Source organism: Herpailurus yagouaroundi, unplaced genomic scaffold (genome assembly GCF_014898765.1).
Source record: "Herpailurus yagouaroundi ecotype Mexico unplaced genomic scaffold, PumYag 29, whole genome shotgun sequence".
NCBI lineage: Eukaryota > Metazoa > Chordata > Mammalia > Carnivora > Felidae > Herpailurus > Herpailurus yagouaroundi.
This window is the reverse complement of record NW_024412377.1, coordinates 24945427-24962118: the sequence shown is the minus strand read 5'-3', so window position 1 is coordinate 24962118 and position 16692 is coordinate 24945427. Positions and strand designations below refer to the sequence as shown.

The 16692-nt window shown below is 38.5% G+C and overlaps 1 protein-coding gene across 7 annotated transcripts in view; it reads left to right on the top strand.

Moving 5' to 3' along the window:
• The window catches only part of DROSHA (drosha ribonuclease III), a 133497-nt gene that overhangs the window by 27069 nt on the left and 89736 nt on the right, over window positions 1-16692 (top strand). For all 7 annotated transcript variants that reach the window (XM_040494622.1, XM_040494616.1, XM_040494600.1 and 4 more), the window contains 5 exons: window positions 2765-2851; window positions 5059-5145; window positions 12390-12461; window positions 14022-14103; window positions 15261-15335. In XM_040494622.1, the coding sequence (XP_040350556.1) occupies window positions 2765-2851; window positions 5059-5145; window positions 12390-12461; window positions 14022-14103; window positions 15261-15335 (403 nt within the window). The remainder of the gene's footprint in view (window positions 1-2764; window positions 2852-5058; window positions 5146-12389; window positions 12462-14021; window positions 14104-15260; window positions 15336-16692) is intronic.

The following is a 16692-nucleotide window of genomic DNA, read 5'->3' as shown; positions in this document are numbered from 1 at the left end:
TAACTTCGGTGGTTTCTGCTTGACCTTTCCCATTATGATGGCTCTTACTCCTCTTCTAGAGCAAGGACCCAGTGTGGAGTGGTGCCATCTGCCAGTTTTGTCAAAGACAATGAAACATTCAGGGACAAGGGGAAACACTCACTGGGCAGATCTGTGTAGTCAGTGGACCTAGTGTAAGCCAGACCTTGACCAAGATTCCATTTGTTACCTTAGCTTTATATCACCCACTCTCATGTGTACTAGGGTGATCTATCTAGTCTCCTCCAAGTATCAGTGTTGATTCAGATGCTGTGTCCAACACTCCTTGAACACTCCGGATTCCCCTTTCCCCAACGTACAGTTATTTGGGTAAATGACTGTATACCCTTTGGTGGAAGGACAGGGTTGTCCTGTCCTGTCCAGGTCTAGTAGGGCCCCCTTCCTCCTGTAGGCCTGGAACTGAGTAAGGGATCATGACTTTCTATCGGGGCAGCCTACCTTCAGCCTCTTGGTTATCCTTTCTTGATTCTTCTGGTGGTACAAACTAAGTATTATTTTTGCTAGCTACCCATTCATTTTACCTAAGGACACCATGTTCTGTTAACTACTTCCGTGACTCCCTGTGAGCCAGACCCCTTTGGTTGCTACTTTGATTTTGCTGGTTATAATGAGACCTGGTTTCTAACAATTAGTCCCATCATCTTGCCTCCCTTGTTTCAGAGTCTTGTCATCCACATTGCTATCAGCAAACTCTGCTCTGTGACCACCTCTCTTACAGTCAGCCCTGGCCTGCAGAGAAGGCCACCACTGATCTTCCTAGTGAGGCTGGTGCCCCTTCACCAACACATTCCTTTTGGCCTTTGGCATGTGCTCTGGGCCTTCCCACGGAATATGAGAATCTGGTGTATTTTTCAGTTACAGATAATATATCTATTCCAATGTGCCCACTTCCTTGAGTCTTTGAACTACTTCCTTCTCTGTTACAGCAATTTTGGCATTTTAACTTCACTCATCGTGGGCCATTGCTTTTTCATGCTTTTAGGAGACATCCTAGTAGGCAGTTCCTGACATCTGGTGTCCTTGAATCCTGAATGTTCCCAAGTCAATTAACTCTTTCCTAACTACTGTTTTGTTCTGGCCCTGTTGGTCAATCACTCTCATCTGGTCCCGTGCAGACTCTTGCTGCTGGCACATGCTGACTAGTTCTTGCAGTTCCTTTGGGATATAACCTCTCCTCTCAGCACCTCCCCAGCTGGGTTATGCTGTGACCTAATTATAGGTCTGTTGGCCGGGAGGGGAGACTGATGGGTGCTGGGACAGGGGGAGGTAGTGTTGCCTTACAGGGACATTGCCTTTAGACACAGGTGAGTGCTTGTTCTTAGTAGACAGGGATGGTCCACGTCTGAAGAGGCAAAAGGTTTCAGGGAGTCTGAGGAGTTAAACCTGTATGTCCTCATCTCAGGTTTCCAGGTCTCTTCCCTTGGTCAGTACCTTGGTTGGCCGTAATTTTCTTTAGGGTCCATCCAATTCTGACCCTGCACTTGGTCCTGGTCCTCTTGGACTGATCCCTGCAGGTAACAAGAGCTTCTTTGTGTGCCTCGAACAGTCCGTCTGGCTTCCACTTGCCTTTCCTCCCCATCTCCTGTTACATTTCTGTGGACCACTGGTTCTCCAAACATCAGCTTTACCTGGGAACCTCTTAGAAATGCAGGTTTGTAGCCTTCTTCATCTGCTGAATCAGAAACCCTGGGGTGGGGAGCAAGCAATCTGAGATTTAGCAAGCTGTCCAGGTGATCTCAAAGCACACTAAAGTTTGAGGGGCTTAGTGCAGCATCAGTGGTGCTTAGCAGTAGCTGTCTATCCCATTATACTTATAGCACGCATTTTCTCCATAGTCTTAAGTACCTGGTACACTGCATCTGCTTCCGCTCGTATACTCTCCCAATTCACCATCTTTGAAAGTTTCAGTTGGCCTGCCATCTGGTGCCAGGGACTCCAACTACCACCTTGATTGGGTCCTCATTGCCAGTGGGTGCTAAGTGATTCAGATCCAAAATCCCTTCTTGTCTCTGGTTTTCTTGGTTCATACCTGGAGCTACACACACTGGATTCTGCAGAAGCAGATGCCAAGATGAAGTTTGGGTGCCCAGTGTTTCTTAGGGATCTTTGCCTGGGAGGGGAAGAGTGTGTAAGCAAGACTGGACAGAGGGATTATTTGGACTATGAGTCAGTCCTAAAAGCCCCTGTCAACCTCGTGGTGATCCAAGGAAGGAGAGCAAAAAAAAAGGATCAGTTTATGTTTTCCTTTTCCCATCTTGACCTCCATGCATACCCTATTCTGCCACCTCTCATGTGTTCTTCGTTTCAGGAACCTTCTAATTTTACTCAGCATATTTGATTCTTTTACTGTTTTTTTCCCCCTATCAAAACCTGCTATTACTTTCGAGATTATTTTTCCCTTTTTTTTTTTTTTTTTAGTATATTGGGAGTTTAGCCAAAGGTCAATTATTGTGTTATTTTACAAATAAGAGGAAGATAGAGAAATTTAGATCTAGAAAGTTCTTTATGTTGTCTGAACTCCTGTTATTGCACATGAGGAAATAGGTTAAATACTGGTGACCGGGCAGTCCTTTCTCATCTTGTTAATACTGTTCTTCCTACCAACCTGTGAAGGAACACATTTAAAACCTCTTTTGTCAGACGTGAATCTAGAAAATACAGTCTATTTTTGAATAAAAATAATTTGCTACTTTACTTTTAAACTCACTTTTGGTTCCCCCCTCAGGCCATCAAGCCCTGTCGCCCTATGACCAACAATGCTGGCAGGCTTTTCCACTATCGAATTACAGTCTCCCCTCCTACAAACTTTTTGGTAAGTTCCTAACAAAATCAGATTTCATTCGTTTTAAAATGTAAATAGGTTGAATGTGTGCAAGTAAGTTAAAATGTGAATAGATTCAGTACTGATTCATTTTTTAAATTTTCTTTAAAAAATATTTTATTTTTGATAAAATTGGCCTTTATCATAATGACTTTTATTTTGCTTCCTCTCACTGTACTACTTTCTGTACCTTTTTTTCAGTTATGTCGTCAGTACCACATAGTAGCCACATACATAATAGCCATGACTTTTGGAGCTATTCATTGGAACTATGGGAGCTGGAAGAATGCACAGAACACTTTTGCATCTCTTAAAAATCCGTGAATAGCTAATATAAGCTAGCAATCAAGAAGGTCTATTGTATTTATGACAATAGTAGTAATACCTAATATTTATCAACTGTGGTACCAGGAACCACTCTAAGTATTTGACATGTGTTAACTTTTTTCTCACAACAAACCAATGAAGTAGAATTATTATCCCCACTATACAGATGGAGCAGTAGTCCACATTTTACTCTGAGGTTAAGTAACTTGCTCAAGATTATTCAGATAGTAAGGGTTGAGTGAGGATTTAAGACAGTTGACTGCAGTGTGCATGACTGTTGGCTGTTGCACTTTGTTGTCTTTCACAGTGCATAATTTATTAATTCTGGTTACTTGTATCCAGAGATTTCAATTTCAAAATTAGATTGTTAGTGATTATATATTTTAACATTATCGAGAGATAATTCATATACCATAAATTCACCCATTTAAAGTGTATACTTCAGTTGTAATTCTTTTCACAGAATTGTGAAACCATCACCAGAATCTAATTTCAGAACATTGTCATCATCCTGAAAAGAAACCCTGTACTTAATGTAGTCAGTTCTTTTGTATCCCTCAGCCTTCAACAACTATTAAGAGACTTTCTGCCTCTATCATTAGCCTGTTCTAGATATTTCATGTGAATGGGATCATAGAAAATGTGATTTAGCTTCTTTCACTCAGCATGTTTTTAAGATTCACCCATGTTGTAACATAAAACTCCATTCTTTTTTATGGCCAAATAATATTCCCTTATATGGATATACTACATTTACCTGTTTACGAGTTGACGAACATTTGGCTAGTCTCCACTTTGGGGCTCTTACGAATAATGCTGCTGTAAATTTGTAGATGTTTCTCTGTGGGTGTATGTTTTCTTTTTTCTTGGGTATAAACCTAGGACTAGAGTTGCTGGATCACGTTGTAAGTATGTTTAAGGAACTACCAGGCTGTTTTCCAAAGTGGCTATACCTTATTATCTTGTCAGAAGTTCTTTCTATTATATTTAATTTAGACCAGCTTTATTTAGAGATATCCGAATAGAAAGTTAACAGTAATATTATGTTACTAATGTACAAAACAACTAATGTACATGTGGATATTCTTTAGCGTGTTCTTTCCGTTCTTCACATATATATAATGTTTAAAAGAATAATGTTCAATACCTGTGTTAAAAACTGTCTTTTAAGTTACCAGTCTTGATAATTAGTTCCATAGTTAGCATCTAGGATTAAAAATGGTGGGTTATAAGAATAGCATAAGGAAGAGAATCTCATACACTTAGATTAACAATTGTATGTTTTAATCACAGATTGAATTTTCAGATAATTAATGTTTTTGACATTATGTGGGAATTGATTTGTAACTGTGTGTGGTGGGTAGCTTCTCTTTGGAGGGCCTGGGAATGCGTGCTGAGGGGTTGTGCCTGTGGCACCCTGACGTCTTTCGGAGACTTTCAGGTGGTTGCTAGTCTTGACTATTGTGATCCTGAGTTTTTTTTCCAGTTTGAGCTTTGAGTTGACTGTGCTATTATCTTGTTCTTGTTAGGACTTTTGTTAGGTCAGAAATATAGTTCAGTAAGAATAGATCTGGTAGTATTGTGGGATTAAATACAACAAGTTCCTAGAAAATGAAGCCATATAGCCTTTTTCTCCTTTATGATACCCATAATAAACATTTTGATAGTCTCAGTATGTAAATATTATTGAAGCTAGAGAATTCCACCAACCAAGAGAATTCCACCTAAAATTAAACTTTTGTATAAAGTTGTCTCTGGAGTTTAGAAAAATGTCAGTGGAGTCCATTGTTGATAGCTTTGTATTCTTATGGATTTCTGCACATGCAAATTATATTATTTAATTCATGCTTTGCGTTTCTGTTTGCTTTCAGACTGACAGACCAACTGTTATAGAATATGATGATCATGAGTATATCTTTGAAGGATTTTCTATGTTTGCACATGCCCCCCTGACCAATGTAAGTATGTTCTAATTGACTGGCTTTCTCCTTTCCTGTACCCTCTTCTTTCTTTTCATTCTTTCCCTCTAAAAGTCAAAATAAATTTTTTTCTTCTGGCTTCTAAGTAACATTTACTTTGTGTTCCTCTGCATGAGCTGCAGGAAGTCTGCAGAGGTTTGTGTCAGGTGGGGGTGTGACATCTGTGCTAATGAGTCACAGGTTTGGTCTACATTAAATGGTGTAAGTAAACATGTGTCAGAATAACATTTTGAGAGTGTGAAAGATTGAAAAAGAAGGATAAACTGTGGATTAATGTGTTGAAGCTATTTTGAGTTGGGTGTCCTTCAGAAGAAGGTTGGAAAGTTTTAAGGAGCGGCTATTTAGTCTTGGAGCTATAGAAAAAGAAATAGTGCTGTGTACAGGACATTTGGACCCTGAATTAATTTCATACAAGTTTCTGCTTTCAAATCCCAGGACTATGTCTTCTTTAAGAGATTTGGTCTGACATACAGATCTGTGATATTTTTATATAGGCATTAAAGCTGCTTTGTTGGTAATTGGTTCAATTGGGAAGTTCTGTATCTATGAGTAAAAATCTTTCTCTTTCAAAGCTAACAGTCTTGGTAATTGTCTTCTTCCGTATTCTAGTTGGACATAGAGTACAGTTTGCTGGCAGCTCGAAAAGGCAGTACAGCAGTATACTTTACCCAGTCTAGATGCTGTTGTAGAACTTACTAAATTATAGCCGTGATGTGCCTGCATTAAAATACAATGTTCTTTAAATCCTTTCTGAATTGGTTATAAGAAATTACATTTGCAGTTTAAAAAGTTATTTAAGTGCTGTTTACTCAAAATGTGAAATTCTGTTCCATTGGAGAGTAAAGAATAAAATTTGCCTAACTTTGTTCCTTTCTGTCATTCTTTTTTCTTTATAAGTAGACATGATTCTATAATAGTAATACTAATTTATTTCTTTAATGTTTGTTTATTTTTTGAGAGAGGGAGAGAGTGCGAGCACGAGCGGGGGAGGGGCAGAGAGAGACACACACGCACATGCACACACACACGCACGCATGCACAGAATCTGAAGCAGGCTCCAGGCTTTGAGCTGTCAGCACAGGGCCTGACGCAGGGCTTGAGCACATGAACCGCGAGATCATGACCTGAGCCAAAGTCAGATGCTTAACTGAATGAGCCACCCGGGTACCCCAGTAGTGATACTAATTTAAAGCAGATTTTTTTCTTTTCTTTTCTCTTCTTTTCTCTTCTTTTCTTTTCTCTTCTCTTCTTTTCTTTTCTTTTTGATTTTTTTAATATTTATTTATATTAGAGAGAGAGAGAGCAGGGGAGGGGCAGAGAGAGAGACGGAGACAGAATCTGAAGCAGGCTGCAGGCTCTCAACTGTTAGTACAGAGCCCGACAGCTTGCGAGCTGTGGGGCTGGAACTCCCAAGCTGTGACATCATGACCTGAGCCGAAGTCGGATGCTCAACTGACTGAGCTACCCAGGTGCCCCAAAGCAGATTGTTTTCTTAATGGAATTTTTCTTACTCTACTATATATTTTATCCTAGAGAATTTTCAAGCTCCAGGCTCTCAGCTGTCAGTACAGAGCCTGACAGTATGAGCCCATGGGGCTTGAACTCCCGAGCTATGAGATCATGACCGGAGCTGAAGTCGGACAGTCACCCGGCTGAGTCACCCAGGTGCCCCAAATCAGATTGTTTTTTTAATGGAATTTTTCTTCATCATATATTTTATCCTAGAGAATTTTCTTTAGAAGATAGTTACATTCTAAATATAAAAATAAAATCATTTGATAATATATATAACATCTACCTTCAGTGTGGACCATAATATAGAAACGAATGTAATGTTGGACCATTCTTTTTCTGAGATATAATTGACATATACCATTATATTCCAGGTGCATAGTGTAATGATTCAACATCTGTACATATTGTGAGATGATCACCACAGGAAGTTTAGTAACATCCATCACAACACAGTTACAAAATTTTACATTGAACCATTCTTTAATAGTCTTTATGAAAAGCCACTAAAAGGATTTTGAATTTTGATGGTTTCTTTACTTTTTTTTTTTTTAATGTCTCAGGCACTCCAACCTTTTGTTACACCAAACCTCATAGTCTCAGAGTAGGAAAGGCCATTGGAAGTCCTATAGCCCAGCTCCCCCAACATAATACATTTCTTTTTTCCCCTCAGTGGGCTTGTAAATATAAATAATTTAGTTACTATGAAAATATTTAAAGTTATCTATCTTATCTCTTATTTCCTTAGAAGTAGTATAGATCTTGGGATGCCTGGGTGGCTCAGTCAGCTAAACGTCCTACTCTTTATTTCGGCTTGGGTCATGATCCCAGGGTCATGGGGAACAAGCCCCGTGTCGGGCTCTGCACTGAACATGGAGCCTGCTTAAGATTATTTCTCTCCGGGGTGCCTGGGTGGCTCATTCAGTTAAGCATCTGACTCTTGATTTCAGCTCAAGTCATGACCTCATGGTTTTGTGAGTTTGAGCCCTGCATAGGGCTCTGCACTGACCACTTGGAGCCTGCTTGGGATTCTCCCTCTCTGCCTCTCCCCCTTGTTTGCTGTCTCTCTCTGTCTCTCTTTTTTTTTTTTTTTTTTTTAATTTTTTTTTTTCAACGTTTATTTATTTTTGGGACAGAGAGAGACAGAGCATGAACAGGGGAGGGGCAGAGAGAGAGGGAGACACAGAATTGGAAACAGGCTCCAGGCTCTGAGCCATCAGCCCAGAGCCTGATGCGGGGCTCGAACTCACGGACCGCGAGATCGTGACCTGGCTGAAGTCGGATGCCTAACCAACTGCGCCATCCAGGCGCCCCTCTCTGTCTCTCTTAAAATAAGTAAACTTAAAAAAAACAAGTAATCTCATCTTAACTTTCAGGCTCACCTTAATCAAAGGAGGAAAGCATTGTGGCTCCAGAGAAACCAGGGGTTTAAACATTAGTGAATTCCACTTACTAGCTGTATGGTTTGACATTTCAATCTTTATAATCCTTGATTTTCTTATTTGTAAGATAGAAGTATTAGTTGTAGCAATCTTACCAGCTTCTGGGAAAAATAAATGAGAGGACACATGAAAAGTGTTTGTCATGTTTTTTGGCACATGATACATGTTGGCATTTCTTATTTTGGGTAGTATGTCAGACCTTGGTTTGTGTCTTTCTTCTAATTTTTTTTTTTTTAAGCCAATTCTTAATATTTATGTGACCTTGGATGAGTGATTCTTTGCACTTTTTAAAAAGCCAGTCAGCACAGGGTTTGGCACTGAGAGGCTGCTAATGCTTCATTAATTGCAGTTGTTACTGTTGTTATGCAATAAAAGATAGGTCTGAAAAAATTCCTGGCTTCAGCATATATTTTATATAAATACTCAAGTTCTCCAAATTTGAGAACTTAACTCTGTAATGAGAAGATAAGCCTCATCATTTATGTTAGAGATGTTGATAAAATAAATCGAGTTTTAAGCTGAATGTTGTACAGTTCATAGGGATTAGATCCATCAAAGGCCTCTTGAATTTGAAATAGCCTCCCAGAAAAAGAATTATTAAATCGCTTTACTGATCTGATTCATTTTCTTGCTAGAGAGAGCATATCAGCAAGAAGGGCATGCAAATGACGGTAACATTAGAACCTCAGCAAATCTAGTTCTGACAAGTTTTCTTAAGATCTTCTTGAATTGAAGTGGATTGAAAGCCTTGTTGGCTAAGTATAGAGCATTTGGGAGAATTTTATCCTTTTATGTAGTACATTTTCTATTACTTGCAATACCTGATATTATTAAAGATTTTGACAACATAACTAAAGTTATAAAGATCTATGTATTATATGTATCATGTCTTGTCCTGTCCTCAAAAACACAAGAAAACCCCTGCTTTTAGTTGGCTTTCCATTTCTAGTAGTCTTACTGCCCTGGATTTAGCTGTCCAGCACCTGGAAGTAGTAGAGTTAGAATGTAGAAGTTTAGGGAGTGTTTTCTGTTTCTTTTTGGTAGTATGAAATAAGAGTTGGTGTCAGTCAGTATTCAAACATGTTTTAAGAAATGGTAGGCATTTATATTATTTGATTGGCCACTGGCTTTGAAATAAATTGAGCTTGCCATATGTAGAAAAATGACAAATTCTCTGAGTCTTAGAGAGAGATGAAGGTTTGAATAGAAAAGGAGACTTTGCCTTTCCAGATTTGTATATCTCACAAGAGCTCTAGTGGTGTGGGTGAGAGCCCAAAAGAAAATAAAGTATAGGGACACCTGGGTGGCTCAGTTGTTTAAGTGTTGTTTGACTTTTGATTTCGGCTCAGGTCATGATCTCCTGGTTCATGAGATTGAGTCCTGTGTCTGGCTCTGCTTTGAGCATGGAGCCTGTTTGGGATTCTCTCTCTCTGCTGCCACCAACCCCCCTCCCCCGCCTCCCCTGCCCTTTTCCCCAGCTCACACATTTGCTCTCACTCTCTCTGTCTCTCTCTCTTTCGAAAAAAAAAAAAAAAAAGAAAAGAAATGAAAGAAAGAAAATAAAGTATGTAGAAGAGAAGAGCTCAAAGAAGGAATCCCAGGAAGTGATTTTAGTTGATATGGGAAAGGACCAGTGGAGTTGCTTTTGCGCATGGTAGGAGGAATCAAGTTGACACTTTTGCTCTTTCGCTGACTGCCTCTTGGGCTATTCCCAAGGGCTCTGGTCCTTTTCTCTTCTGGATGTTCTCTCCTGAGTAATGTAGTCTCGCCCACGGTTTTTCCTCCCATGCATCTTCTGATCAAATTGATACTTTTGGCTTTGACGTGTGCTCCACACTCACATTTCAGATTGCCTTTTGGACATATCCACCTTGATATCCCCTCAAGTACCTCACCTTCAACCTATGCAAAACTGAACTTGTCCTCTTCCTCACATACTGAATTTGAGGTATTTAGAGGACACCCTAAGAATTTCTTTGTATTAATGCCATTGTGATTTATCTGTTCATTAGGCCAGAAATCTGGAGATTATTCTCTCTTTCCTTTTTCACTTCCACATCAGAACAGTCATTGTATATTTCACTAACATCGCCCTTGTTTAAGATTTGCTCTTTTATTTCCAGTCTTCTCTTCATTTGGCTCCTGGACTGTTTTTTTCATTAGACTCCAGTCTGGGCTTCCAGTGTCTGGCGTTGCTCTACTATAAACCATTGCCACACTGTTGACATAGCAGCCCATCCAAAATGTAAACTCTCTCACTTAAAGTACTTGGGTAACCTCTCGTTGCCATAAGGATAAGCCTTGAATCGGTAACATGGTTTATACAGTCTGTAGCACACAGTTTATACTTTTCCTGTCTAAAATCTCCTTGCTTCTCTCTCCATGTATTTCACGCCTGAACCGCTTAAAGACTTAGTCTTCCCCAGCTCCCTTTTCTCTTTCTTGCTAACAACTAAACACCTGTTCTTTCCCAACTTAATTTTTCTGGATGACCTAGAAAATTTCTCCCCATCTTTGCAGACTCAACTCAGATGTTACCTCCTCTTTGGTTCTTTTGTACTTTATACTTTTTTGTTTGCTTATTTGTTTTCAGGTGCACTTACATGTTACATTGTATACATTCTATTTGTACTTGTTTACATGCCTGTTTGCCTCTTTAGATTCTTGCCTTTTAAAAAAGGCTGTGGCTTATTTTAGAGTAACTCTGAACCTAGCATAGTTGTTAGCAAAGAATAGATATTTAAAAATATGAATAGGGGCACCTGGGTGGCTCATTTGATTAAGTGTCTGACTTCGCTCCAGTCATGATCTCACAGTTCGTAAGTTTGAGCCCTGCGTTGAGCTCTGTGCTGACAGCTCAGAGCCTGGAGCCTGTTTCCGATTCTGTGTCTCCCTATTTCTGCCCCTTCTCCAACTCGCACTCGCGTGCGCTCTCTCTCTCTCTCTCTCTCTCTCTCTCAGAAATAAATAAATATTTAAAAAATATGAGTAATACACACATTTGTAACTCAAATATTTTTATATGCTATAGGAATAAAGAGCTTAAAAATAATAGTGGCCTTAGTATATCATGTTAGTTGGATTTCTTATTAGAGTTAACTATAAATTTCACTCAAATTAGACACTATCCTTAAAAAAAAAAATGAAAAAGCACCAAAGAACTAAACTTCTTTTCTGAGAAACACATTTCCAGCAGATGGCATTATAAGACTATTTTTGTTTTTCTTATCATTCTTTTTGGTGGTAGAATTAAAGTTTGTTTCTGGTTGCTATGGTTTCTAAAAAGATTGCATCTATATAAAATCATCTATGGACAGATTGAATGGCCAGAAAAGCCTACTTAACACATCTCTAGGCTTCTGAGTCTATTATTTTCCCCAGCTAGTCAGCTAACACACTACAGTGGCCTCACACTTTCCCTCTCATTCCTTCCTTCATTGAAAAATATACTTATGGAAAACCTATTATATGTAGGCCCTTGGCTAGTGTCTGATGACCAAACAAAATAGATGTGGTTTTATTTCACCTGAGCCTTCCTTCATTTTCACACAGACCTTGAGTATTAGAACACCTAATGAAAGGTGTATTCTCTGGTGCCTTAGAGCTGTGGTCTAGAGCAAAATTTTCTTATTTACCAGCTCCCATTTGCCTTAGACAAGGTAGCTGATGACCCTGCCTTAGTTTCCTCCACTGTACAGTGGGGATAGTAGTTGTGCCTATCTTATAGGTGTATGTGAAGTAGTACAACAGTGCCTGGCTCAATAACTGTTAGCTATTATTATTTTTATTACTGTGTATACTTTTGCTCCAGAGCCAGGAGCAAAACTCAAAGTGAGTTATATGCACTTTGGTGACAGGAATCTATAACCAATGGGTTGTCATCCAGCTGTCCCTGATGTACCTGAAGAGCTAAAGCTTCTGAAGGATTTTAAAAACCTGAGTAAAAGAAATATTTAATTGTGGTTTTATTAATACTTTAGAGGCAATATATTTGGTTTAAATGGGTTCTTATCATATTTATGCTGCTGCTAATATAATAACATGATAGTTAATTAAGCACCAACATTATGCAGGCTTCCTATAGAGACCAGGCTATCTGGGTTCTTGCCATTCAAATCCAACAATTGTGGTCAAAGCTCTGTGTGTGGTACTGTTAGCAGCTTAGGTTAAGGTGAAACTTTCTCATTTGGTTCATGGCCTTCTGGGTCAGATAGCAAGTGCATGTGTACTGTGAAGGAAGAACTGAACCTATCATTTTTCTTATTGCAGATTCCACTGTGTAAAGTAATTAGATTCAACATAGACTACACAATTCATTTCATTGAGGAGATGATGCCTGAGGTAAGAGAAAAGGTTATTTAATAGCTTCATATAGTTTGCTCTTTTGTTTATTTCACACTCATTTGTTTAAAGCATTGAACTTGGTCAGCTCTGGCTATCTGCCATAGGAATGCCCTTAAAGTGTGGAGTTCACTGTTGGAAGGGCAGTGAGATGTAGCTCTAGGAGCAAGGTTAAAATTTGGGTCCTTTTTCAACTTCTACTGACCTATTTTGGAACTTCTTTCTCCTCATGTTGCATTTACTGATGGTAACTTTACATCTGTTTCCAGTTTGTTTTGGAAAAGGGGACAGATTTTGGTTATTGGTCGTTATCGGAGAGGAAATTAGAACAGTGAAACCGAATCTGATAGCTGTTGGAATAATCTTATTCATTATCTCCAGTGACAAGATCAGTGCTTGATTCATTTTTCTTCCCATATATTTACATATTTTTCCTAATTGTTTTTCATTGCGGATGCTCAGCAGCTGATTTATCTAAATATATGCAAGAGGTTTAAAATTCCAAAGCAAGATTAATGCGAATCTCAGAATGATTCATTGCCTGATCTTGAATTTAGTGGTGTCAACAAATCACACTAAGAAATAGCAGCTAGACAACAAACAAGCTTGTGCACTTAACATTTGTTGAGTCGGGGTCGATTTCCTGAGCCCCCAGCTCTTCTTGCGAACCTTGTTTAACAGTGCGGCTTTGTCACGGGCAGTGGAGCACTGAGGGGGATTGACGAGCACGACACACATGCTTAGCTTGTACCTGCTTCATTCTGAGCGAGTCCTGGGAATTCTACCTGTCTTTCAAAAAAAGTAAAGAGAAGGGGCCACCCCTTCATTCTCCAGCTTAAAAGGGCTTTTTTGCTTCCTTTTGATTTTTAAGGTCATAAGCCTTCATTTGCTGTTGTAAAGGTTGATGACTTCTGGCGTGATCTCACACAGGGTGATTTGTGAACCCTGAGCAAGACAAGTGGGAAGAATTAGGAGACAAGTCTCACTTGTAAATATATCGTCTGTTAAGCTTGTTGATGGGAGAAATTTTGGTACTAGGTTTTGTAGTTTTTCTTAGCCCTTTATTTGCCTTCATTAAGAGTTTGAACTTTTTTGGGCACAAAAGACCTCTTTTTATGGTAACTCTGTAATAGTGATTCTGGGTGTTTGAAGGGTAAGGGTGAGCAGGGGTAGGGTTGGGGGACAAACCTATTAGAGCCTGTCAGTATGTGTGTGTGTGTAGTTTGAATTAACAAAAAGTCCCTAGGAGATTCTAATTCTGAGATTTATAAGTGGATTAGGAAAATACAGGGTTTTAATTTTTAAATTTCACATCATTTTATTTGTATGTTTGGAAGGGCTGAGTTCATATTTTTGTAGGAATTCTAATGGCATTATTGCCTACTTTATATAGCCAGCCAATTAGCTCTTATAGGACAGTGGCCATATTTTTTAGGAAATTACATGATTTTAGTATAGTTTTAATACACATTTTTTAAGACACTTGACTAGGACAAGTTGAATCTTTCGTTGATATATATTTGCTGTAGTATAGTAATTTGATTTTGGTTTATTTTTCAGAATTTTTGTGTGAAAGGACTTGAGCTCTTTTCGTTATTCCTGTTCAGAGATATTTTGGAATTGTATGACTGGAATCTTAAAGGTAAATAATAGGATATAAAGAAAAGTATAGTGCTTATAAAAGAATATTGTAATATGTGTAAAAACTTATGAAAGTGGGGAAACAGTTGAAATTTCCATTATTTTTGAAATACCCAGGGAAAAGTATATTATTCATAAGAACAGTTGTTATCATTTGATGTGAATAAGTTCTTATTTTAATACAGTTTGACAATGTTCATTAGCTAAAATTACCATTATCCATTATCTGATGATACCTCAGAAGATGATACCAGTTACTATGAGTAACTACCTTGATTTATGTACACTAGGGAAAATCTCATTAGTTAATATTTTAAATTTATTGACCTTTACTGTAATAAACTTCTTCTAAGATGACAGTTTACTAAAACAGAATTTTGGTTAGCCTTCAAAACACACACATACACTTTGAGCTGTATCAGTTTAAAATTAGTTCTTTTTAAATTTTTTTTTTTTTTTAACATTTATTTTTGGGAGACAGAGTGTGAATGGGGGAGGGACAGAGAGAGGGGTAAACACAGAATCTGAAGCAGGCTCCAGGCTCTGAGCTGTCAGCACAGAGTTGGATGTGGGGCTCGAACTCACGAACTGTGAGCTCATGATTGCTTAACTGACTGAGCCACCCAGGCACCCCCAAAATTTAGTTCTTAGATAATTGTTCATTTCTTTGGAAGTATCTGTATTCCATCAGTCATTGACTTACCTAATTTTAAAACAGTGTATTGATGGATGGCTTTTCAAACCAAGTTTTTAATGCCATTTCTCTCTTTTCCCCCCAGTTGTATTGATTAAAGTAGAACAGAATTAAAATACAAGCATATTATATCATGCAGTAGTTCAGTTATAACAAGTCTTTATATTTTTGGATTTCTAAAAATAGTTTTCCTGTACATGTCATATACTAGGTATATCCTTGGGGCCTTTATTCTCCTCTGACTTTGGGGACTCCCCTCACTGCAGTCTTCATTGGGTGTTTGTGGCAGTTACCACATGATTGATTGAGCCGTTGGGGAGAAGAAGGGGTGGTGTTTTTTATGTCCCTACTTCTCTGGTGGTGTTTTGTTGTGGTTGTCATAAATCTTAGGAATTAAGTCGCAGCGTTTGTTTTCTAAGGCTGTTTTATTTATTTTTTCTTTCCTTTTCACTTGTTTGCTTTAGGCCCTTTGTTTGAAGACAGTCCTCCCTGCTGCCCAAGATTTCATTTCATGCCACGGTTTGTGAGGTTTCTTCCAGGTAAATCTTTTGGCTTGTCAGTGACCCAGTGTGATAGTGCATCTGAAAATAAGCCTGCTGTTCTCCTTTCAATCTTTATGGACAACTTCCCATCTCAGATACTGTTAATTATCTACTTCTTAGGTCAGGAATGAAATGTAAAGTTACACATTCTGATTTGTACCCCTGTATAATATATGATAGCCCCAAATTAGATGAGCAGTGGACAAGCGATTTATAAATTTTGAAGATCTAGATAAAGTATCATGCAAGTATTAAAATTAATATGCGAAAACTATGACTCTAAAAAATGCATATAGTTAGTTGGAAAACAATTGGTATAAAATTTTATATGCACTATGATTATAACTAAGGCAAAAATTACTGCAATAATAGGTATATTAATATACTGTATTATAGGTGGTTTTTTTCTATTTTTTTTGACACATGCTTTTATGCATTTTATAGTGAAAAAATAAGTTATTTTCTCACTAAGTAAATATTACTTTTTAATTTTCATTTATTTATTTTTTTATTTTAGACAAAATACGAGTGGGGAGAGGGGCAGAGGAGGGGTGGCAGGGTGGGGGAGAGAATCCCAGGCAGGCTCCATGCCCAGTGTGGAGCCTGATGTGGGGCTTGATCCCAAGATCCTGGGATCATGACCTGAGCCAAGATCAAGAGTCAGACACTCAACCAACAGAGCCACCCAGGAGACCCTTTAATTTTTTTAAAGCAGTATTTTAAGTTTTACATTTTTTTTTCAAGAGTCTAGCTATGCGATATGGTATTCTATTTAGCATTTTTAAAAATGGCAAGGTTTTCTTTTTTTTTTTTTATGAAATTTATTGTCAAATTGGTTTCCATACAACACCCAGTGCTCATCCCAAAAGGTGCCCTCCTCAATACCCATCACCCACCCTCTCCTCCCTCCCACCCCCCATCAACCCTCAGTTTGCTCTCAGTTCTCAACAGTCTCTTATGCTTTGGCTCTCTCCCACTCTAACCTCTTTTTTTTTTTTTTTTCCTTCCCCTCCCCCATGGGTTCCTGTTAAGTTTCTCAGGATCCACATAAGAGTGAAACCATATGGTATCTGTCTTTCTCTGTATGGCTTATTTCACTTAGCATCACACTCTCCAGTTCCATCCACGTTGCTACAAAAGGCCATATTTCATTTTTTCTCATTGCCACGTAGTATTCCATAGTGTATATAAACCACAATTTCTTTATCCATTCATCAGTTGATGGACATTTAGGCTCTTTCCATAATTTGGCTATTGTTGAGAGTGCTGCTATGAACATTGGGGTACAAGTGCCCCTATGCATCAGTACTCCTGTATCCCTTGGATAAATTCCTAGCAGTGCTATTGCTGGGTC